Raw genomic sequence first — 24,556 nt, forward strand, 5'->3', positions numbered from 1 at the left:
GGTCTCAAATCGGTGTTAACTCAGACTTGCTTCCTCAAAGACTTGGTCTTGACTCTGTCTTTGGAAGGTCTTGGTCTCGACTCGGTCTTAACTCAGACTTGCTTCCTCAAAGACTTGGTCTTGACTCTGTCTTTGGATGGTCTTGGTCTCAAATCGGTGTTAACTCAGACTTGCTTCCTCAAAGACTTGGTCTTGACTCTGTCTTTGGATGGTCTTGGTCTCAAATCGGTGTTAACTCAGACTTGCTTCTATCTTTGGATGGTCTTGGTCTCGACTCTGTCTTAACTCAGACTTGCTTCCTCAAAGACTTGGTCTTGACTCTGTCTTTGGATGGTCTTGGTCTCGACTCGGTCTTAACTCAGACTTGCTTCCTCAAAGACTTGGTCTTGACTCTGTCTTTGGATGGTCTTGGTCTCGACTCTGTCTTAACTCAGACTTGCTTCCTCAAAGACTTGGTCTTGACTCTGTCTTTGGATGGTCTTGGTCTCAAATCGGTGTTAACTCAGACTTGCTTCCTCAAAGACTTGGTCTTGACTCTGTCTTTGGATGGTCTTGGTCTCAAATCGGTGTTAACTCAGACTTGCTTCTATCTTTGGATGGTCTTGGTCTCGACTCTGTCTTAACTCAGACTTGCTTCCTCAAAGACTTGGTCTTGACTCTGTCTTTGGATGGTCTTGGTCTCGACTCGGTCTCAACTCAGACTTGCTTCCTCAAAGACTTGGTCTTGACTCTGTCTTTGGATGGTCTTGGTCTCGACTCGGTCTTAACTCAGACTTGCTTCCTCAAAGACTTGGTCTTGACTCTGTCTTTGGATGGTCTTGGTCTCGACTCGGTCTCAACTCAGACTTGCTTCCTCAAAGACTTAGTCTTGACTCTGTCTTTGGATGTCTTGGTCTCGACTCGGTCTTAACTCAGACTTGCTTCCTAAAAAGACTTGGTCTTGATTCTATCTTTGGATGGTCTTGGTCTCGACTCGGTCTTAAATCAGACTTGCTTCCTCAAAGACTTGGTCTTGACTCTATCTTTGGATGGTCTTGGTCTCGACTCGGTCTCAACTCAGACTTGCTTCCTCAAAGACTTGGTCTTGACTCTATCTTTGGATGGTCTTGGTCTCGACTCGGTCTTAACTCAGACTTGCTTCCTCAAAGACTTAGTCTTGACTCTGTCTTTGGATGTCTTGGTCTCGACTCGGTCTTAACTCAGACTTGCTTCCTCAAAGACTTGGTCTTGACTCTATCTTTGGATGGTCTTGGTCTCGACTCGGTCTCAACTCAGACTTGCTTCCTCAAAGACTTGGTCTTGACTCTATCTTTGGATGGTCTTGGTCTCGACTCGGTCTCAACTCAGACTTGCTTCCTCAAAGACTTGGTCTTGACTCTATCTTTGGATGGTCTTGGTCTCGACTCGGTCTTAACTCAGACTTGCTTCCTCAAAGACTTAGTCTTGACTCTATCTTTGGATGGTCTTGGTCTCGACTCGGTCTTAACTCAGACTTGCTTCCTCAAAGACTTGGTCTTGACTCTATCTTTGGATGGTCTTGGTCTCGACTCGGTCTTAAATCAGACTTGCTTCCTCAAAGACTTGGTCTTGACTCTATCTTTGGATGGTCTTGGTCTCGACTCGGTCTCAACTCAGACTTGCTTCCTCAAAGACTTGGTCTTGACTCTATCTTTGGATGTCTTGGTCTCGACTCGGTCTTAACTCAGACTTGCTTCCTCAAAGACTTAGTCTTGATTCTATCTTTGGATGGTCTTGGTCTCGACTCGGTCTCAACTCAGACTTGCTTCCTCAAAGACTTGGTCTTGACTCTATCTTTGGATGGTCTTGGTCTCGACTCGGTCTTAAATCAGACTTGCTTCCTCAAAGACTTGGTCTTGACTCTATCTTTGGATGGTCTTGGTCTCGACTCGGTCTCAACTCAGACTTGCTTCCTCAAAGACTTGGTCTTGACTCTATCTTTGGATGGTCTTGGTCTCGACTCGGTCTTAACTCAGACTTGCTTCCTCAAAGACTTAGTCTTGACTCTGTCTTTGGATGTCTTGGTCTCGACTCGGTCTTAACTCAGACTTGCTTCCTCAAAGACTTGGTCTTGACTCTGTCTTTGGATGGTCTTGGTCTCGACTCGGTCTTAACTCAGACTTGCTTCCTCAAAGACTTGGTCTTGACTCTATCTTTGAATGGTCTTGGTCTCGACTCTGTCTTAACTCAGACTTGCTTCCTCAAAGACTTGGTCTTGACTCTATCTTTGGATGGTCTTGGTCTCGACTCGGTCTCAACTCAGACTTGCTTCCTCAAAGACTTGGTCTTGACTCTATCTTTGGATGGTCTTGGTCTCGACTCGGTCTCAACTCAGACTTGCTTCCTCAAAGACTTGGTCTTGACTCTATCTTTGGATGGTCTTGGTCTCGACTCGGTCTTAACTCAGACTTGCTTCCTCAAAGACTTAGTCTTGACTCTATCTTTGGATGGTCTTGGTCTCGACTCGGTCTTAAATCAGACTTGCTTCCTCAAAGACTTGGTCTTGACTCTATCTTTGGATGGTCTTGGTCTCGACTCGGTCTCAACTCAGACTTGCTTCCTCAAAGACTTGGTCTTGACTCTATCTTTGGATGGTCTTGGTCTCGACTCGGTCTTAACTCAGACTTGCTTCCTCAAAGACTTGGTCTTGACTCTATCTTTGGATGGTCTTGGTCTCGACTCGGTCTCAACTCAGACTTGCTTCCTCAAAGACTTGGTCTTGACTCTATCTTTGGATGGTCTTGGTCTCGACTCGGTCTTAACTCAGACTTGCTTCCTAAAAAGACTTGGTCTTGACTCTATCTTTGGATGGTCTTGGTCTCGACTCGGTCTCAACTCAGACTTGCTTCCTCAAAGACTTGGTCTTGACTCTATCTTTGGATGGTCTTGGTCTCGACTCGGTCTTAACTCAGACTTGCTTCCTCAAAGACTTAGTCTTGACTCTATCTTTGGATGGTCTTGGTCTCGACTCGGTCTTAAATCAGACTTGCTTCCTCAAAGACTTGGTCTTGACTCTATCTTTGGATGGTCTTGGTCTCGACTCGGTCTCAACTCAGACTTGCTTCCTCAAAGACTTGGTCTTGACTCTATCTTTGGATGGTCTTGGTCTCGACTCGGTCTTAACTCAGACTTGCTTCCTCAAAGACTTAGTCTTGACTCTGTCTTTGGATGTCTTGGTCTCGACTCGGTCTTAACTCAGACTTGCTTCCTAAAAAGACTTGGTCTTGATTCTATCTTTGGATGGTCTTGGTCTCGACTCGGTCTTAAATCAGACTTGCTTCCTCAAAGACTTGGTCTTGACTCTATCTTTGGATGGTCTTGGTCTCGACTCGGTCTCAACTCAGACTTGCTTCCTCAAAGACTTGGTCTTGACTCTATCTTTGGATGGTCTTGGTCTCGACTCGGTCTTAACTCAGACTTGCTTCCTCAAAGACTTAGTCTTGACTCTGTCTTTGGATGTCTTGGTCTCGACTCGGTCTTAACTCAGACTTGCTTCCTCAAAGACTTGGTCTTGACTCTGTCTTTGGATGGTCTTGGTCTCGACTCGGTCTTAACTCAGACTTGCTTCCTCAAAGACTTGGTCTTGACTCTATCTTTGAATGGTCTTGGTCTCGACTCTGTCTTAACTCAGACTTGCTTCCTCAAAGACTTGGTCTTGACTCTGTCTTTGGATGGTCTTGGTCTCGACTCGGTCTTAACTCAGACTTGCTTCCTCAAAGACTTGGTCTTGACTCTATCTTTGAATGGTCTTGGTCTCGACTCTGTCTTAACTCAGACTTGCTTCCTCAAAGACTTGGTCTTGACTCTATCTTTGGATGGTCTTGGTCTCGACTCGGTCTCAACTCAGACTTGCTTCCTCAAAGACTTGGTCTTGACTCTATCTTTGGATGGTCTTGGTCTCGACTCGGTCTTAACTCAGACTTGCTTCCTCAAAGACTTAGTCTTGACTCTGTCTTTGGATGTCTTGGTCTCGACTCGGTCTTAACTCAGACTTGCTTCCTCAAAGACTTGGTCTTGACTCTGTCTTTGGATGGTCTTGGTCTCGACTCGGTCTTAACTCAGACTTGCTTCCTCAAAGACTTGGTCTTGACTCTATCTTTGAATGGTCTTGGTCTCGACTCTGTCTTAACTCAGACTTGCTTCCTCAAAGACTTGGTCTTGACTCTGTCTTTGGATGGTCTTGGTCTCGACTCGGTCTTAACTCAGACTTGCTTCCTCAAAGACTTGGTCTTGACTCTGTCTTTGGATGGTCTTGGTCTCGACTCGGTCTCAACTCAGACTTGCTTCCTCAAAGACTTAGTCTTGACTCTGTCTTTGGATGTCTTGGTCTCGACTCGGTCTTAACTCAGACTTGCTTCCTAAAAAGACTTGGTCTTGATTCTATCTTTGGATGGTCTTGGTCTCGACTCGGTCTTAAATCAGACTTGCTTCCTCAAAGACTTGGTCTTGACTCTATCTTTGGATGGTCTTGGTCTCGACTCGGTCTCAACTCAGACTTGCTTCCTCAAAGACTTGGTCTTGACTCTATCTTTGGATGGTCTTGGTCTCGACTCGGTCTTAACTCAGACTTGCTTCCTCAAAGACTTAGTCTTGACTCTGTCTTTGGATGTCTTGGTCTCGACTCGGTCTTAACTCAGACTTGCTTCCTCAAAGACTTGGTCTTGACTCTATCTTTGGATGGTCTTGGTCTCGACTCGGTCTCAACTCAGACTTGCTTCCTCAAAGACTTGGTCTTGACTCTATCTTTGGATGGTCTTGGTCTCGACTCGGTCTCAACTCAGACTTGCTTCCTCAAAGACTTGGTCTTGACTCTATCTTTGGATGGTCTTGGTCTCGACTCGGTCTTAACTCAGACTTGCTTCCTCAAAGACTTAGTCTTGACTCTATCTTTGGATGGTCTTGGTCTCGACTCGGTCTTAAATCAGACTTGCTTCCTCAAAGACTTGGTCTTGACTCTATCTTTGGATGGTCTTGGTCTCGACTCGGTCTCAACTCAGACTTGCTTCCTCAAAGACTTGGTCTTGACTCTATCTTTGGATGGTCTTGGTCTCGACTCGGTCTTAACTCAGACTTGCTTCCTCAAAGACTTAGTCTTGACTCTGTCTTTGGATGTCTTGGTCTCGACTCGGTCTTAACTCAGACTTGCTTCCTAAAAAGACTTGGTCTTGATTCTATCTTTGGATGGTCTTGGTCTCGACTCGGTCTTAAATCAGACTTGCTTCCTCAAAGACTTGGTCTTGACTCTATCTTTGGATGGTCTTGGTCTCGACTCGGTCTCAACTCAGACTTGCTTCCTCAAAGACTTGGTCTTGACTCTATCTTTGGATGGTCTTGGTCTCGACTCGGTCTTAACTCAGACTTGCTTCCTCAAAGACTTAGTCTTGACTCTGTCTTTGGATGTCTTGGTCTCGACTCGGTCTTAACTCAGACTTGCTTCCTCAAAGACTTGGTCTTGACTCTGTCTTTGGATGGTCTTGGTCTCGACTCGGTCTTAACTCAGACTTGCTTCCTCAAAGACTTGGTCTTGACTCTATCTTTGAATGGTCTTGGTCTCGACTCTGTCTTAACTCAGACTTGCTTCCTCAAAGACTTGGTCTTGACTCTATCTTTGGATGGTCTTGGTCTCGACTCGGTCTCAACTCAGACTTGCTTCCTCAAAGACTTGGTCTTGACTCTATCTTTGGATGGTCTTGGTCTCGACTCGGTCTCAACTCAGACTTGCTTCCTCAAAGACTTGGTCTTGACTCTATCTTTGGATGGTCTTGGTCTCGACTCGGTCTTAACTCAGACTTGCTTCCTCAAAGACTTAGTCTTGACTCTATCTTTGGATGGTCTTGGTCTCGACTCGGTCTTAAATCAGACTTGCTTCCTCAAAGACTTGGTCTTGACTCTATCTTTGGATGGTCTTGGTCTCGACTCGGTCTCAACTCAGACTTGCTTCCTCAAAGACTTGGTCTTGACTCTATCTTTGGATGGTCTTGGTCTCGACTCGGTCTTAACTCAGACTTGCTTCCTCAAAGACTTGGTCTTGACTCTATCTTTGGATGGTCTTGGTCTCGACTCGGTCTCAACTCAGACTTGCTTCCTCAAAGACTTGGTCTTGACTCTATCTTTGGATGGTCTTGGTCTCGACTCGGTCTTAACTCAGACTTGCTTCCTAAAAAGACTTGGTCTTGACTCTATCTTTGGATGGTCTTGGTCTCGACTCGGTCTCAACTCAGACTTGCTTCCTCAAAGACTTGGTCTTGACTCTATCTTTGGATGGTCTTGGTCTCGACTCGGTCTTAACTCAGACTTGCTTCCTCAAAGACTTAGTCTTGACTCTATCTTTGGATGGTCTTGGTCTCGACTCGGTCTTAAATCAGACTTGCTTCCTCAAAGACTTGGTCTTGACTCTATCTTTGGATGGTCTTGGTCTCGACTCGGTCTCAACTCAGACTTGCTTCCTCAAAGACTTGGTCTTGACTCTATCTTTGGATGGTCTTGGTCTCGACTCGGTCTTAACTCAGACTTGCTTCCTCAAAGACTTAGTCTTGACTCTGTCTTTGGATGTCTTGGTCTCGACTCGGTCTTAACTCAGACTTGCTTCCTAAAAAGACTTGGTCTTGATTCTATCTTTGGATGGTCTTGGTCTCGACTCGGTCTTAAATCAGACTTGCTTCCTCAAAGACTTGGTCTTGACTCTATCTTTGGATGGTCTTGGTCTCGACTCGGTCTCAACTCAGACTTGCTTCCTCAAAGACTTGGTCTTGACTCTATCTTTGGATGGTCTTGGTCTCGACTCGGTCTTAACTCAGACTTGCTTCCTCAAAGACTTAGTCTTGACTCTGTCTTTGGATGTCTTGGTCTCGACTCGGTCTTAACTCAGACTTGCTTCCTCAAAGACTTGGTCTTGACTCTGTCTTTGGATGGTCTTGGTCTCGACTCGGTCTTAACTCAGACTTGCTTCCTCAAAGACTTGGTCTTGACTCTATCTTTGAATGGTCTTGGTCTCGACTCTGTCTTAACTCAGACTTGCTTCCTCAAAGACTTGGTCTTGACTCTGTCTTTGGATGGTCTTGGTCTCAAATCGGTGTTAACTCAGACTTGCTTCCTCAAAGACTTGGTCTTGACTCTGACTCGACTGTATTTGAAAACCAACTGACTCGGTCTCGACTCGGTCTTGACCCTTCAAAGACTCGGTCTTGACTCCGACTCGGCATAGGCGGTCTCGTCCCCATCACTATGTGTTATGTGAAAATTACCCCTTTTTTTTGATATTTCATCTTTTAAATTTACAATAATTATCAGTGCCAACGCTAATTTGATGTTTACGATCTCTGAAGAAATTTTAAGTGTGTTTTCCTGATGCTAGGTTATTGGAGGTGGTTGCTAGGGCTGTGCTATATGGTTGCTAGGTAGTAAATCAGTAGCCGAGGTCCAGAGAGTCCACCCCAAAGCCTTGATAATTTTAGGTCCTAAATATGACTTGTGCTTCCCTTCTAATGTACACATATATAATAATACAAATGTTATTATAAAATAAATGGTGTTTATTAGAACACCATTATATTATGTAAAGAATAATTCACGATTAAATTATACGAAAAAAATGCACACCCAAGGTATTTTCAATTATACCACAGGTCTGTTAAATGCTTTATTCTGATTGGTTGAGAAATGTCCCATGGGTGTTGATTATTTTTCTGTAAACCGCACACCCAACCTTTAAAATGTCTTATAAATAGGCAACAGATCAATGCTTGTGGTAACCGTGGTATAAGAGGAATAATTGACTGCACACGCTGTGAACCCTTCGCCTCATGCAAACTTACCACATTTGGGTGTGTGTTATTTTCGAATAATTCAACGTCATCAAATATTCCTTACATAATTTAAAGAACTGGAGTCAATTATTCCGCTTATACCACGGTTAAAGGGACACCCCACTTTTTTTGAAAATATGCTCATTTTCCAGCTCCCCTAGAGTTAAACATTTGATTCTTACCATTTTGGAATCCATTCAGCTGAACTCCGGGTGTGGCGCTAGCACTTAGCTAGCTAGATATCTTAGCACTATCCATTGAATCTGATTAGACCATTAGCATTGCGCTAAAAATGACCAAAGAGTTTGGATATTTTTCCTATTTAAAACTTAACTCTTCTGTAGTTACATCGTTTACTAAGACCGACAGAAAATTAAAAGCTATTTAAAGATACTAAGGGGACTATTTTCGGGCAGTGTATAATATCACTACGCCTCATTATTACGCCAGTTTGAGAGTATAGTCCTAACCATATCTGCCTAGAAAATCACAACTTTACATTTTCAAAATCAAGTTTTTAATAGGAAAAATATCAAAACTCTTTGGTTATTTTTAGCAACGATGCTAATGGTCTAATCAGATTCAATGGATTGTGCTAAGCTATGCTAAAAAGTGCTAGCACCAGAACTGGAGATCGTCTGAATGGATTCAAAAACGGTAAAAATCAAATGTTTACTTCTAGAGGAGCTGGAAAATGAGCATATTTTCAAAAAAAGTGGAGTGTCCCTTTAAAACAAACATTGCTCTGGTGTCTATTTTTAAGACATTTGACAGGTTAGGTGTGCGGTTTACAGAAAAATAATCAACACCCATGGAACATTTCTCAACCAATCAGAATAAAGCATTCAACAGACCTCTGTGGTATAAACTTATGTAATGTTTGGCATGGAGACTGAATAGTGATGAGCAATGTTTTACAGGTCCCATTTTTGGGAGTGTAAAGCACTTTCACAAATTTTCTTTTTCACAATAATTTTCTTTCCGTTTCTTTCAGGGAGCAGATCTTCAAACAGTCCACAGAGCTAGTGTGCCGGGCATATGGAGAGCTGTACAAAGCTGTCACCAACCCCGCAAATGGCTATAAAGAACCAGAATCTGTCTTGCACAGATCACCACAGCAGGTACAGACGCTCCTGTCCTGAGACATGCAACATTCACACGTGATACGGCCTACGTGCGATAACCAAAGCACAGACAACATACTTGGTGCGCTGGAGCAATGACAGATTCTGGCCGCAGGACTTCCTAATGTGTCGTTTGGTGATGGGACAGAGTTCTAACATGAGGATATTATGGAAAGGTAAATTAAAGACAGTGACTGTACAGAAATGTCTCTGTGTGGATGTTCTCTACGGACGATGCGTTTTTCCAGAGAAGAGAGAATTATTTGTTTTTCCTTCCTGCGTGAACGGAGCAAACTGCAGACTATTTCATAACCCTACGCATATTTACATGCTCTGAAATATACGTACAGTCATTACATTAAATACACGGGGTATTTTTCTTTACACACATACGGCCACAGAGAGCGTGATGTGACTCAGCTTTAGTCTGTAACCAGAAACAGTCTTTTTAAACATAACTGCATTAAAATACACCCAAACATTCGTAAGTCTGTGTGTCTCCTTCTATGTGTACTGTTCGTCTCTCTCGAAGCGTTTTGAAAGAGATAGTTAAATGAAATTTTGCGGCCATCTAACGGAGCCGCTGACCAATGAGAAGAAAGTTGGATGCATTCTCTCAGACAATGGTGCTTTCATGTTAGCATGTCACGCCATCGTTTAATTGCCGACAAAACGCCTGCCAGCGCTCATTCGTCAACTAAATTTAGCAAAACAGCAGTGAAAAAATCTCTTTGACTATTAATAGCAGATTGCTAGTTTTAAAATGGAAGCAGATGGAATAGTAAAGACACAAGGTTAACAGATAAAAGCCATTGGGGTGCGAGGAGACTACAGTGAACTCAGTGTGCGAGATTGGCCGGGGGCGCATGGTCTCTCATCTGGGTGAATATTTTGAGCTTGTCACATGGCCGCAGCAAAGGGACTCTCCCCGTGTCGCCCGTAGCCGAGACGCCCCCACATGCCTCGCATTCAGCTGAAGACTTTCAGTTTGCGAAAAGCAAAGTCGAGTGAAGTACAAGTGTGACACTGTGGTTTGGTGTTCTGTGAAATGGGTTATGAATTTAGAATGCTATCTTTAACGCAGGTTACGTCTGTGGAAAGCACAAAAACCCCATTTAGGTTATCACACAGCATCTAAACCTGAATAGTCTGAGCTGAGAAAGTTTTGCATGTGGTCCAGTGTAAAACGGAGAATTTTGAAACCATTTCCTTTGTCTAATAAAAAAATTGGGTGAGCTTTAAAAAACGTTTAAAGAAGATATCATGTTTAAAAGTGTTTCTGCTTCAAAATTTGTTCCTTGATTTATGGATGCTTTTGGCCTTAATGAAAAAAATATTATATTTTATATTAAATAGTTATATGATTATTATCTAGATTTTTTTAACATTTCAATAAATATTGAATTGATATCTGATCATTTTACTTTTTATAGTTAATCATAAATTTAAAAAAATAATCACTTATAAGTAGGGGTGCACCGAAATTTGCACCCCTGTGTGTCGAGCTGTTTGCATGCGTCTGCAGCAACATGTTTGCGGTGTGGATGTATTTAACCACAAAAAGGTGCTAAAATGAGCAGCTAATGCACAGAGGCACATGCGGTTGAATGTGTCTGGTCCAGACGTGATCATCACGGTATGCCCTTCAAAGATCAGAACTCTTGATGTGTAAACTTTAGAGAGAGTCCCGCTAATGTGTCTCATACTGTAATCCATTAACATACATTAGGCGAATAAAGCAATGAAAAACAACGTTACGTTTTTATATGGAGCGATTGTTGCGCTGTTTGGGATTCACCCTCGGTCTATGTGTGCGCGCGCGTTTAAGTGCCCTCAATAGTGCACATACTGTACGAGAGTCGAGAGAGATGCGTTTAAAAAAAAAAAAACAAGCTAACATAAAATCTCTCTGTTATTGATACAGCACATATAAACAAAATTATCTTTTTTTTTAGATCTGTCAGTGCAAGTTATTTTCAGATGAGACGGCTCAAACATGTGTTTTAGTCTAGGACTAGATTTAAGCTTTGAGACATTATCTAAGCAGGGTCGCTGCTGAGGTGTTGGACTGTAATGTTATGACATCATGACTAAAGATAGTTGGATAGATGGCTGGATTTGGATGTTTACTAAAGGTTATGGTTCATGAGGACTTTATTTCGAGCAGAGGGGTTTTGTTATCTAAAATAATGATCGGTGAAAGGACATCGAGCCGCAAAGGAGAGAGCCAGAATATAAGCAAGGTGCTGGTTAGGAAACTAAAGCCTGATTGGGTTCATCTTTAATCAGTTTTATTATCTGCACCTAAAAAAATAGGATTTTGTCAACCATGACCCCAATATTTCTGTGATACTTGAAGAGACACTTGAAGCCATTTGGAGATAAAAGAAATAGTACAGCATAAAATTAGAATAACATCTGACCAAAGTCTGAGTCTTAAATCTAAGTGTCTGGATCGTAAGCTTTTGGTTTCACTGTGATATAGAGATAATTACCTTAACTCATATTCAAAGCAGAACATTTGCAAGTCCATGGATCTGACCTGTTAACCAATTGTACATAGTGGTTCAGTGTTTTACATATATTACAGTTTGTTAAAATGGACAGCCTAGTCAAGATCTTGGGTCTAGATCTAGGCCTTCGACCATCTTGGCCTGAATCTTGCATGTATTTGTTTGGGTCTTGCCACATCTGTTGTTGGTCTTAGTTTAAATCTGATTCAGAAGGGTCTGGTAGTTATCCCAGTCTTGGATCCTTTAAAGGAGACATAGAATGATTGAACGGGGTATTTATCCTTGTTCTGTGATGTGACATGTAGACAAATTTTTTTTTGTTTGGGTCTGTAATGCCTTAGAAGCTTCCTAAAAACCTCTCTCTGATAGCTCTTTTAGGGTGGGGGATTTTAAACAAGTGGTTTTGCACCTATTTGGCTCCCCCTACTGGCTTAACTTGCAATCTCATTACTGATTGGCTGACTTTGCTGCCACTCAAAAAATTTAGCCAATTATTTTAAAGTGGAGGGGCAGTGAGATGCCTGTGATGTCATAAGCATCAGTTTTTCAGATTGGGCCGTTTTCTGGCTGACATTTCTAAAAGAGGAATTTCTATGAGACTGAGATGTTTAGCATGTCTAGCACTTTTTGTATGTTCGTGAATGTGGGTAGACTACCATTATTCAACAAAGACAAGGTAAAAATGGTTTTTCATTCTCTGTCCCTTTAAAGTCAGGGTACTGGAGGATTTAGTCTTGGTCTAGGGAGGTTTTGTGTGTGTTCAAAAGGGTCTCACTTGAACTCTTCTTTTTAGCACAACACATAACAAATACCACCTATAGGTTTTACGGCACATAAAGATAGTATGCATTTCCTAATTCAAGCAAAGTTCTTTTGACCCGGCCGTCTGCTATCAGTTATGATTTTATACCTTTGCTCAAAGACCCTACAAAAAGCTTCATAAAAATACATAAGTGTGTCATAAACATTTCTCTTGCTCGATTCAATGAAAGTGCTCTGGGTTAATGAGTATTTCACCAGCTGGTGGTTTGGGTTTGCGCATGTATCAGTGTGCAATGAAGCACATGGTCGTGTTTAACAAGACACACACACGCTCACACCTTCCCATTAGCACGTGCTACACGGCGAGCTCACCGATATGTAACAGGTGTTGTGTTCCATGAGCAGGAGTAAAGGAACCATTAGGGTTAACACTTCATCGCACACAGCTGACTTATCCATCCAACCATCAATCCATTTCTCCGTCTCTTCCCTTCATTAACAAGGGTGGAAATGCCCCACGTGTGCCGTTTGACCTACATACTGGTTTAGGTATATGCTGGCCAGTGCTGCTAGCAGCAGATAAGCTGTACATTTTCTTCATACAGTATAAAAGGATTGTGAGTACACACCCAGAGTATATGCATTTTAATATGTTATTATGGGAGACCTGGGACATTCTTGTGCTTTAGCAGAGCATTGTTTTAGCTTAGCATTTAACTTTCACGTCACCTAAATCAATTTGATTTACGTCCATGCATTTAAAAGCTGTTGTTGCTGCTCGGCTTTAAAATAATCACCACTTTTCTGTACCTACTTGCCGTGCATTTTTAACAGAGATACTTTAATTATGGTGATACTTGGCTAGCGTACAGCGCCTCAGCCAGTCAATAATGATCAGTGACATCTGTTGCTGGCATTAAGAGTGTTACGACAGTCAGTTACAGTTTCCAGTTTCTTGACAGATTTTAAGATTACATTTTAATCTGTTTATTAAAAACGGCCTCTTGTCTCCTTCCCTGTTTATAGCAGCGTTAGCAGTGTTTTTACGCTAAGCTTGCAGGCTTCCCTGAAGAGGGTCTTTGCTTTCAGTAGGCTTACTGTATTTACATTTCTGTATCGGAGCCGATCAGATCCACTGCGGATTTCGTTGCGTTGGCAGCCAGCCTCGTCTCACATGATGTTAAAAAGCCCAGGTGAGCATCATTGTGATCATGGCTAGTTTAACTGCCTCAACACTTAACAAAAACCAACTATAGGTTTTACAGCACACAAAGATAGTTTGCATTTCCTAATTCAAGCAAAGTTATGACTGGCCGTCTGTTAGCGGTTATCCTGTGCCCTTGCTTAATTTTTTTGCCTGCTGTTTGCGTTTTGCGCAGGCGCCGCACACCTTGCTTTTTCGACCATCGTCAAGTTTTATCGATTTATTAAAGGTGCAATGTGTAAATTTTAGCAGCATCTAGTGGTGAGGTTGCAAATTGCAACCAACGCCTCAGTCCACTGCTCACCCTTACATTTTTCTAACGCCTAGAGATGCTACGGTAGCCGCCACGAAAAACATGTCATCGTCGGAGACAACTTAGTAAAACACTTTGTCCGTTTAGGGCTTCTGTAGAAACATGGCGGCACAAAATGGCGACTTCCACGTAAGGGACCCTCCGTGTATGTACTGTAGATAAAAAATTCTCATTCTAAGGTAAAAAAAAAAACATAACGGTTCATTATAAAAAGGTCTTTATACACCACTAATGATATAGATACGTATATTATTTAGCATTTCTGTCAAGAGACCCTTCTAAAAATTACACACCAGGGCTCCAGACTAACTTTTTTTCACTAGGAGCACAGTGGCCCCCAACTGAAAATTTTAGGGGCACAACCAGAAAATTTAGGAGCACATACCGTAAATCAACATGCTAACCAAATATTTACATTTCTACTAATTTCCACTGTATTACTAATAAATACTTTGATGATAGATGCAGAAATTACATTGTGCTGTTTCAAATTCAGTGTCACATTTTATTGTGCACTTTTGGAAAAAAAAGGTCAAATTTACTGGTTGCACATGTGCGACTGGATGTAAAATTCAGTGGCACACTCTCAAATTTTAGGGGCAAAATGCCACCATTTGGGGGCAGTCTGGAGCCCTGCACACTGCACCTTTAATTTTTGAGAATTAGTTGAAGATCGATAAATTGTTAAAGGGGACAAGGGGGCTTTTTCCATGTTTAAGTGCTATAATTGGGTCCCCAGTGCTTCTATCAACCCAGAATATGTGAAAAAATAGGTCATTGAAAATTGGCTCCCCTTGTGATGTCAGAAGGGGAGCTTATTATAATAATACCGCCCCTTAAGATGCAGTGTCCAACCATGGCACTGCCATTTGGTGCATAGGGAAAGAGAGAAAAAGAAAATAATTTACAGCACAACTGAGTTTCAATTTCAACAAACCACCATCATGACTATCAGTGTTTGCATTTCATCAGCTCATTTGCATTTTAAAGGAAATACCCACAAATGGTCACATGATATGTTATGATATGTTAAGCTAAAATTTCACATATGTACTCTTGGGACACCAAAGATTAATTTTACATCTTAAAAAAAAACTTGTGAAATATCATCATGTTTTGGTCTCCCCCAGTGTTTAAGGTTTGGTTACAGCCTTGCCATAAACTCACAACGTTTTGTAGACATAATTACCCAAAACGACAGAAAGGCCCATTTTCTTAAACTTTTGCAAGTGTGCAAATTGGGACATAGCAGACAAATTTGTGTCAAGCTGATATTGGAAGACTGCAGAAAGGCCAATTCAATCTTATGTAAGACATTTGATAGAAAGCAGAGGATGAATCAATAAACAGTCTTGGACTTTATCCAGCAATGCCATGAGCTCAGAATGAGGTCAGATGCATTCTTCCAAAAGTAATCAATTTTTATCTTTAATTTGTTACGTATCTAAATTGTGAATGGCGTGCCATCAATAACAGCCAGCTGCTGTCCTAATGCCAATGTGATATAGCAGACTCTCCATTCCTATAATAAGCCCATCTTCTTGCTTTCTTAGCTGTTTCTAAAGTGCTTGAAACTTTTTCTTGAGGAATTTACCATCTTAGCCAAATTCTTAGACCCCTATTGTTCAGTTAATCTTGGTTTCTGCCCACTCCCGAACCCCCCCTTCGCATAAATCCTATTAGAATGAAAGCTCGAGTTATGTAACACCGCCGGCTTCGGTTAATAAGGAAAATTAGAATCATTCATGAAACTTTCTGTGATGGCCCTGTTTGGATGATTCTCACGTACACATTGACATCGCTGGGTTAATTGTAGGTTTGCTTTTGAGTGGCTTTGTAGGATGCTGATTAATCTGGACCCATTAGAAATGCTTAAACGTTGTTGTCATGGAAACTATCGTATAAATCTTTGACTAAAATTTTGGAGAGCTCTCTCATATTAGATCCTCTTAAGCACATCTTGTTAAAATCTTAAAAAGGTCAAACCAAACTTTTTGAACGTGCGTTTTAAGCTGCAATCTGTAGGGGTTAAAAATAAACAAAATTCAAAGTCATTGAGTCATCCAACTGGAAAAATGTCCAATACGGGAAGACCTGTGGGATATTGACTAACATGCGCTCAATGAGACGTGTCACTGGATGTCTTCCAATGAGATTACGTATTTTAACATCAGGAAATGTTATGTAGCAAAGTCTCTAGCAAAGTTTTTTTTACTAAAGTGAAACAATAAGAAACATTTTGCCGCATTTGCATTTGAACTATCTGCCAATGACATCTTACTAACCATAACATAAAACAAGGTAAACCAGAGGCTTTGATTCGGTTGTGTTTTTGTGTCAGATCTAATCTGAAGATCTCTCGCTTTAAGTTATTTAAATGAGTCGGCAAAATTCACCTAAAGTTAAGTAGATCCATTCCTGGATTTGGTAATTATTTGTATTTTTTAATATTAGGAAACATTTTCTATATTCCAGCTTTAAAACAATATGCATTCATGTGTAAAGCACACGCTCAAACTTAGTGAACAGAAGATCCCACCTTCTTTTATTTGATTGGTTGGAATTCGACTTAGCTCTGTAATGTAATTTGCTGGAATTCGCGTTTTGTCTTAAACTTTTATTTAAAGGGTTAAAATTATTACTTGGCCATGTAATTCGATTGGCTGGGAGTCGTTTAGGGAGGCTTCTTCGAACAGAAACTTGCCTTCTTTTATATTGATCTGTCAACATTTTGGCTGATGTGCGCTGGGACCGTGAGTTCACACAAGCCGCGTTTCAGGCGTCAAATTCGCATCTACCGCGTCTAGTTTGCTGCTTGAACATTTTGAGTTTACTCGCTTCATTCACACGTGAAAGCCGCGCGTAAAATTCTAGTCATTGAGACATTCAAGTGGAAATTCGCGTCATGGGAGGGCCTTCCATAGGCTTCTGCGACACCCCGCTCGCTTCCTGTAACCATGTCACTACTAAAGCAAGCTCCTGATTGGTTAACGTGTTTTTCCGCCAAAGTTAAAATTTTTCACCTTGTGCGTTTGCCGCGGCAACGCTCAATTTGCGGCATTCGCGTGAACTAGACGCGAGATTTTGGCAGAATCGCGTCTACCGCGACGCGCTAAACGCCTCATTTGCGCCGCGAGACCTCCAGACACGCGTCAACGCGTCTTTACATTGACTTAACATTAAAATCACTAGCGCTTGACGCCTCTACCGTGGCTGGTCACTTAAAAAAAATGTTCCGGCCCCTCTTGCATTTGCCAGAATTGCCAGATGGCCAATCTGCCTATGTTTTTTCGCCTACTATATAGTAGGAAAGTATGGGTTTCGGACACAGCCCTACACTCTTAGAAAGGATTTACACATCTTTGTGCGTTAAGCTTTTTGTGTCGAAATATAACACTTGAAATAAGTAACACAAAATGTGTTGTTAGAATAATAACACAGAGATGGGTGGATTCTGGGACAACAAATTTAGTGCCTGTTTACATGAGAAAGGGTGAAAACTAGGGCTGTCAAAATGAATGTGTTAATAACACGTTTTTTTTTTTACTAATTTTATTAACGGTGATTAACGCAACACCCTTGGTTCAGCCTATAGTTGGATATATTAGGACGTAGCCTTACTGTGACCCGTGTTGACTAAATGAGTCAGAGGTTTTCATAAAAATAAGAACATTAAGCTCTCGTCTAGCAAATGCAATGCTCTAAATAGTCATTAAACATCTAAAATGATTTATTTGTATGTTTTATGAGAGGTGAACCGTCATAAATGATCTAATGCAAAGATGGGTCACCATCCGCGTATTTTGGTTTCGCTTTTAAAGGATGCAGAAATGTTAAAATAAATTGCAGGACTTGCTTGATGTTAAAAGGGTTCTTCAATGTCAATCAAACAAAAAGAAAGAAAAAAGTTTAACATATATTGATATTGTTTTTTAACTGTGTGTGTGCTAAATCTATTTATTAAATCTATTATTTTAAGGTGTGGATGTGGTAATTTTGTTGTAATTTGGGAATTTTCTCAAAATTACCTTTGCTGACTCTGTCAACTTCAAACAGGTTGAAGATCGATTTTGATTGTTGATATTAAAAACTGAAAATTGTTAAATTTAAGGTAAATTTAGAACAGATAAAAGTGTGAGTTAATTTGCGATTAATCGCGAGTTAACTCATGAAATCATGCGATTAATCTAGATTTAATATTTTAATCCATTGACAGCCCTAGTGAAAACGTAAAAATATTTTATCGGATGTGCCTTTTGTTTACACAGCTACTGCGTTTTTGGGGCTTAAAAAAGTGAAACCACCCTCCAGAGTGGAAATCTAAAAACGATCTACCGTCGCGTTCCCGTCTAAATTGTAAAAACGCAACAGTCTGCTCGCGGTGGCTATCGTCGCTTACTCGTTTACGTCAAAGGCAAAGGAAAATAATAACAAACATGTCAGATTAGTTCTAATGTCAGACCTTCAAGTTGCAATGGCAGCTCTGATGAATATACAAGAGTCTTTCCACCAATTGTACGAAATATTCACAGCTAGTATTTCCGATCAGAGAAGGTGCGTTAATTACCTCTATCAAATTGTTGATGCGCCAATTCGTCGGAGGCAAACCAGACAGCTTTGGACGAGACCTGGGAGAACAAGGAAGAAGGTTGTACCCAGGCGCGCGGGCTTGGTGTTGTTTTGTGTCAGTGCTTCACATTGCCACCTAGCCGCCTGGAGTGCATACTACATCGAATTTACTGTACGCAGAATTCCCCCTCAAAACGCTTGAATAAACGCGGAATAAAAAGTGATAACGCAACGCCACGTTTGCGTTTTCTTTTCAAATCGTTTCCGTGTGTGTTGTCCCAGAATCAACACTAATTTTTTTCCTTGCTTCAAAGTTAATATCAGTGCTGTTTGCCTGCGCATAACTGCCTACTTCCATGCCAGGGCATAGTGATTAGTTGTCATGAGGATGCTGTGCATTGGCTAATCTGAAGATCCCACAAAGCCAGAGGTGGAATAGTGAATCCTGCCTTAAAAACACAGCTAATGCATTTCATCTGAGGCTTTAAATAGACGGAAATATAACTGATTTATATCCGAGCGAAAATGACTGTGAAAAAGAGTGAGAAGATAAGATTATCTAATGTGATCTAAAACAGAGAGACACTGTGTCCCTAAAGGGGAACATGAATAAGGGATTCTAGTTAGTGTCTCAGTGAAACGCTCGCCTCTCTTTTCCGCATGTGGTTATTCATTGTTCTGTCAGAGGGCCAGACGCTCATGGTTGGAGCGACTCTAAAGAGCTGTTAAAAACACACTGCTTGTATTTTTGACACTTTCAATGGGAGTGGAACTTTTTATAACACCCTTGAACAAATCTGGAACACTCAATGCCACGTCAATATTATACTGCAGCTTTCGATTTCTCTTTAATTTAAAATAGATGCTATTGCATAAGACAAAAATGTTGTTTTGCACGGTTCCTTCTCATAAATAGGCAAACCCATTGGAGAAAAAAAGAGCATAAATTAGATTCCTTATCTAATATCACAATTTGTTCTCCTTGAAAGCAATAACAGCATTGATGACCTTAATAATCTGACACAATTTATACTTTTACTACATGTCAAATTGCCTTGTTGTTATTGTCTAATTTTATTTCACCGAGGCAATAAAAGGGCACACCTGAGCATTAAGAATTTCCTCAGGATGCCAATTATAATCATAAATAAAAAGACACTCATTTTTTTCGCTTTTTATGTAAAACAAAATCATTTAAGCTTTCTATAAACTACACTTATGCATCTTCACTCCCCCAACAAAGTCCCATAATGCTTTTACCGTACCGATCATCCCACCGTTGCCCTATTGTGCAAATCTTTTGCCCAACACTAAAGAAATCTGTTTGCTTTGCTAATGCGAACACTTTGTCCGGATTCCTGGAACCGTCACAAACCGCTTACATAATTTCCAAACAGTTCCACTTCAGACCTGCTGTTTCTGGCTGTGATGCGCCTCTTTGTTTTGGGTGTTTTACAGCAGGGTTGCTCTTCTTGTTTTTGTTGTGGTTGAGTAGCAAGAGGGCTGTGACATAGTGGTAAATATTCAGCATGGCGAGCTCCAGCTTTATCTCTGTTGTACGGACATGTGATTACAACGTGTACTACATCAACGGCCTGATAGTAGTGTGCGGTCGGTTACTCATTCATGAGTTTATGGCTGCTAATGTGAAGCCAGAACATTAACAGTGCCTTTCAATAGCTGATTGAGTTTATAATATTGTTCATACCGCCTTGATTAGAGCTGTCTTATATGATTTTAGCATTTTGTTTTGGGGATCTTTTTAATAATTTTAAGACACTTTCTCTTTTTTATATAACTTTATTCATTTCTATAGTAGGGCTGGGCACAGGGCTCCAGACAAAAAAATCAACTTTAAAATATTGTTTTTTTAAGTGCCATGTAAATTTTTTTTAGATTGTTGAATGTTTCCTATAGGAAAATAAACATAGGTTTAATATATGGTGTATAAAACTGTTGCAAGTAAAGTGTTTGTTGTAGTATAGTAAAAGTGAAGTTACCCTAGAAAAATAAACCATATAGGGGCAGTTTTCCCGGACAGGGTTTAAGTTAATCCAGGACTAGGCCTTATTTATACTAGGCCATTTAAGTTTAAGTTTTTACAAACATACCTTATAGGGATGCACCGATACCACTTTTTTGGAATACGAGTACTTTTATTTCAGTACAGTACTAGTTGTAACAAAGTATTTTTTTTTAAATCAAGTAACGCACAATTACAATTACTGAAATTTAAATGAGTTGGTTACTCGTGTTACTCTATTTTTACATTTAATGTGTTGTCCCTATACTAACACACCTCCTGTGTTATTATTCATTGTGCCGCCTACCACAGTCCTGCGATGTTATATCAGAAATGTCTTGTCTGCAAGTGTTCATTTAACACAAAATAGAGTAACACGAGTAATTAACTCATTTAAATTTCAGTAATTGTAACTGCGTTACTTGATTTAAAAAAAATACTTTGTTACATGCTTATTACCGCTAAAAGTAATGGAATTACAGTAACGGAATTACTTTGTAATGTGTTCCTCCCGTCACTGTTTTTAACACAACTTGTGTTGGCCCTTTCATTTATTTTAACATGAAATAACGCCTTAAATGGCATGACACACAAAATGTGTAAAAAATTAACACATCATTTTTTGCAGTGTATGGTTTGATTCACGATTTTACATTTCCTTTGGTGTGTAAGTGTGTGTTAGTACATGTTAACGATATGCAAAAGGTACAAACCCCAAAGTAAACGATTACGTTATCGTCTCCAACCAGGGGGGGAGTGGGACCAAAAAAACTACCAGGAAATTTGTAGACCACGGCCCTCCGTGGTCAAAAAATAAATAAATTGCTAAGGTCTCGTATTTGTAGTAAAACTAGGATAATACAAATCGTAATAAATCTGCCAAAAAAAATAAATTTTCATAATAATAATAAAATCATAAAATCATGTCTAATTTTCCTAAATGAGTAACTATACAACATGATACCTGTTTGAAAGACGGGGATGTGCACCTGTCAATCAGCTATTACATAACAGAGCGAGGCCAGAGACAAACGTGCTCATAAACAGAAAATAATATATGGAATAATGTGTGCATCTTTGAATAACTGGAAAAAATATATTTCCTTTAAATATCATTTTTGTCTAATAAAGTTTTAAGAGATAATAATGTTTTTTCCACTTTTACTGCTTAGACTTGTTAGTGCGGTTAACGGTGTGTTTGGCGCATTTACCTAATATTGCCGTTTTTCTGGTAATAATAATACAATTTACATGTCAATCCTGCTTCCTTGTCTGTTTATTCATTTCATTATGCTGTTATGTAAGGGATAATGTAGAGGCAGCCGGTAGTTATTGGGAAATAAGCCCCGACAGTGTGATCAGGACCCGACGCGAAGCGGAGGGTCTTGTATCACACTGAAGGGGCTTATTTCCCAATAACTACCGGCTGCCTCTACATTATCCCACTTATGACACGGCTACTTGCCACGTAAGAAAAAAAACTGGACATGAATATGAATTTGAAACATTTTATTGGCATATTTGTTTTAAATTAACATTTTTATCCTTCCGCGAAACTTTGCACCGATGCATAAAATGATCGTAATACCTTATTAAGATCCTCTGCTTCATACTTGTCTCCATTTTTTCTCTTTTAGCCAGTCTTTGATAAGTTTTAATGCCCATTCTGTATTTTTTTGTGTGTTGGCTTCGTAGCTGTCATGCTCTATTTTGTCAAGTTCAGTCTCAGTAAGCTCTCTGTGTCTTGTCGTGGTTGTCGAGTGTTTGTCACAAGATGGCGCCAAACAGACAGTAATCTTTATTGATCTTTATTGGCGCGGAGCGATTTTACTCGTGAAAGTAGTCCGGCTATGCGTTATTATTTTGGAGCGGTTATTATTTGAAAAGAACGAACCTGCAAATGTCTCAACTGACCAATCAGAATCAAGCATTCCAGAGAGCCGTGTAATAAGTTAAGTTATAGCCTATGTGGATATTTATCGCCATATGAGACGTTATATAAATTATCTCGTCTAATATTCAAATCATATGCGGAATAGTGTACATCTTTGAATAACTGTAAGAATACAGTTCCTTTGAAAATAATTTTTGTTAAAGTTTTGAGGATATTTATTGCCATTTTGCCGTTGAATAATCTCGTCTATAATATGGAAATCACATAGGAAATATATAATGTGTGGTATACTGCAAAGTTACTGCACAAAATTTCTGCACATTAATGCTTAAATAACAGTATGTGATCGCACAGGTATGGACTGCTGGTAGATTAATGTGCTGTACAATTATGCATGTAAAATAACACTCACAACAACCCAGAATGCAAAAAGCAGCAACCAACAAAAAATAAAAATATAAAAAAAAGCTTTTAATCAAATGCTAATGATTGTAAGTGTAATATACAATTTTCCTCTAAAAGATCCCAACAATGGTAGATGCACTAGCACTAGGTTGTTAGAAGTTAAATGGCGTTTTTTGTGTTATTGGCAGCTTAGTAATCGGTTGTTTTTTTTATAAAAGAGCAGTCTGACTAACACTGTTAAAGAAAGCGAGAGAGAGAGAAAGCCTGAGGTTAGTAGAGAAGGATGGGCAAAATTGGAGAGGGGCCTTTAAGAGGGAAGCAATCTCCCTGGTTACTCAGTAACCCGGGGCAACAGTTGTCGCTCACCTCTCCCCTAATACCCTTTACCCTCAGGCCCACGTGAAGAGGGGCTGATCTGATCCGGACAGATCTTGTGCACACACACAAGCAGAAAGGACCCTTCAAGGGAAAGAGTTACGGCCTTGCTGAATGATTAAAGGGATCAGGTCATTGTTTATCATTAATGTCTCCAAAATGACTAAATGTAACATATAAACAGCTATTGCACAATATTCAGTGTGATCTCATGGGAATTCATATTTTATGAGGTTGCCATTTCATATTCATTTATATGAAGTTAATTGTACCAAGACATATAAAAATTAGTAAATGCATTAATGAAGCCACACCCCTAAATGCACTAGGGACATTAGTCATACTAAAACCTAAAACTAATGAGATTGTTAAAAATGTATATGAATTCTAGTAAAATAGTTATGAACTGCCATAATAGCGTTTTGCAGTGAGTCATGTACCATAAGAAAACGAGTAGATTGTTTTAATGAATAAGCTTGACTATTTTTAAATGTCCCATCATTCAATGAGAACTGCAACACATTGTTACACATATCTGCCATGAATCTGACAACCAACAGGCATCACTGATCTGTAAAGGTGATGTAAAGTTTGCAGCTGTGTGATATTTTTGTTTTCATGCACTTTTTGTATAGAGAATGATATTATGAGTCCTGAAAATAACAGTATGATTTAAATTGCATTGAGTTTTATTTATTGATCTCAAAAGATCAAAGAATATTTGATTCCTTAAGATAAAAGTCTGTGAAAACACTGATCATAAAGGAATCAGTCGAGACTTCCTCCTTGTGAACTTTGTCATTGTTTAGGTTGGGTGTGGTGGATCCGAGCGGTTATTTAAAATGTCAGCTTGTCAAATCTTTTGATTCTTCTCACTGAATGTGTTGTCATTCTGCAGTTTGTCTGCCTTTCAATACCAAAGCCGTAATAGAGGAAAATATTCACAGGTCCATCATCTCGCACATAATAATCCAGAGGTTCTCCAAACATCCTGAGCCCCGAGAAACTGCTGTGACTCACTTTGAGGAGTGGCATTGCTTTTGTGGAGTGCACGTTGGGATTTTGTCACACAAACACACACACATACGCATGTACGCACGTTCAGACTAGCACAGGGAGGTGCTGAACGGTTGATGGCACGAGGAACCAGACTGAACCAGTCAAAGTCCTGAAACTGTAAATGTGTAAATGAAGCCTGTTTGTAGACCAAGACTCTTGTATTCTGAATTCTAAATAAAGATGTAGACAGATCATTCATTGTTCGTTAATAAATTCAAAATGTGATGTAAAATAACTAAAAAATAACTCTGAACTAAAAGATTCCCTGTCTACATGCAATAGACATCAGTGATGCGCGGGCAATGTATAAACAACTCACACCCGACCGACGTTTTCAACTTACCCAGTGCTTCCCAATTCTGGTCCTCGAGGCCCCCCTGCCAAAAAGTTTTAGATGTCTCCTTTTTTAAAACACCTGATTCACCTTATCAGCCTCCTTCAAAAAACATGTCTCCCTAACAAGCTGATGAGTTAAATGAGGACTGAACTAAC

At 40.2% G+C, this 24,556-nt stretch overlaps 1 protein-coding gene across 1 annotated transcript in view; it reads left to right on the top strand.

The window, feature by feature from the left end:
* cog6 (component of oligomeric golgi complex 6) overlaps positions 1 to 9,430 on the top strand; it is a 62,050-nt gene extending 52,620 nt beyond the window's left edge. Inside the window, exon 19 of the mRNA XM_065281653.2 lies at positions 8,818 to 9,430. Coding sequence (XP_065137725.1) covers positions 8,818 to 8,965 — 148 coding nt within the window. The 3' untranslated portion in view covers positions 8,966 to 9,430. The remainder of the gene's footprint in view (positions 1 to 8,817) is intronic.
* The last annotated feature ends 15,126 nt before the right edge of the window (positions 9,431 to 24,556 follow it).

This window comes from Paramisgurnus dabryanus, chromosome 8, assembly GCF_030506205.2.
Source record: "Paramisgurnus dabryanus chromosome 8, PD_genome_1.1, whole genome shotgun sequence".
NCBI classification, from domain to species: Eukaryota; Metazoa; Chordata; class Actinopteri; order Cypriniformes; family Cobitidae; genus Paramisgurnus; species Paramisgurnus dabryanus.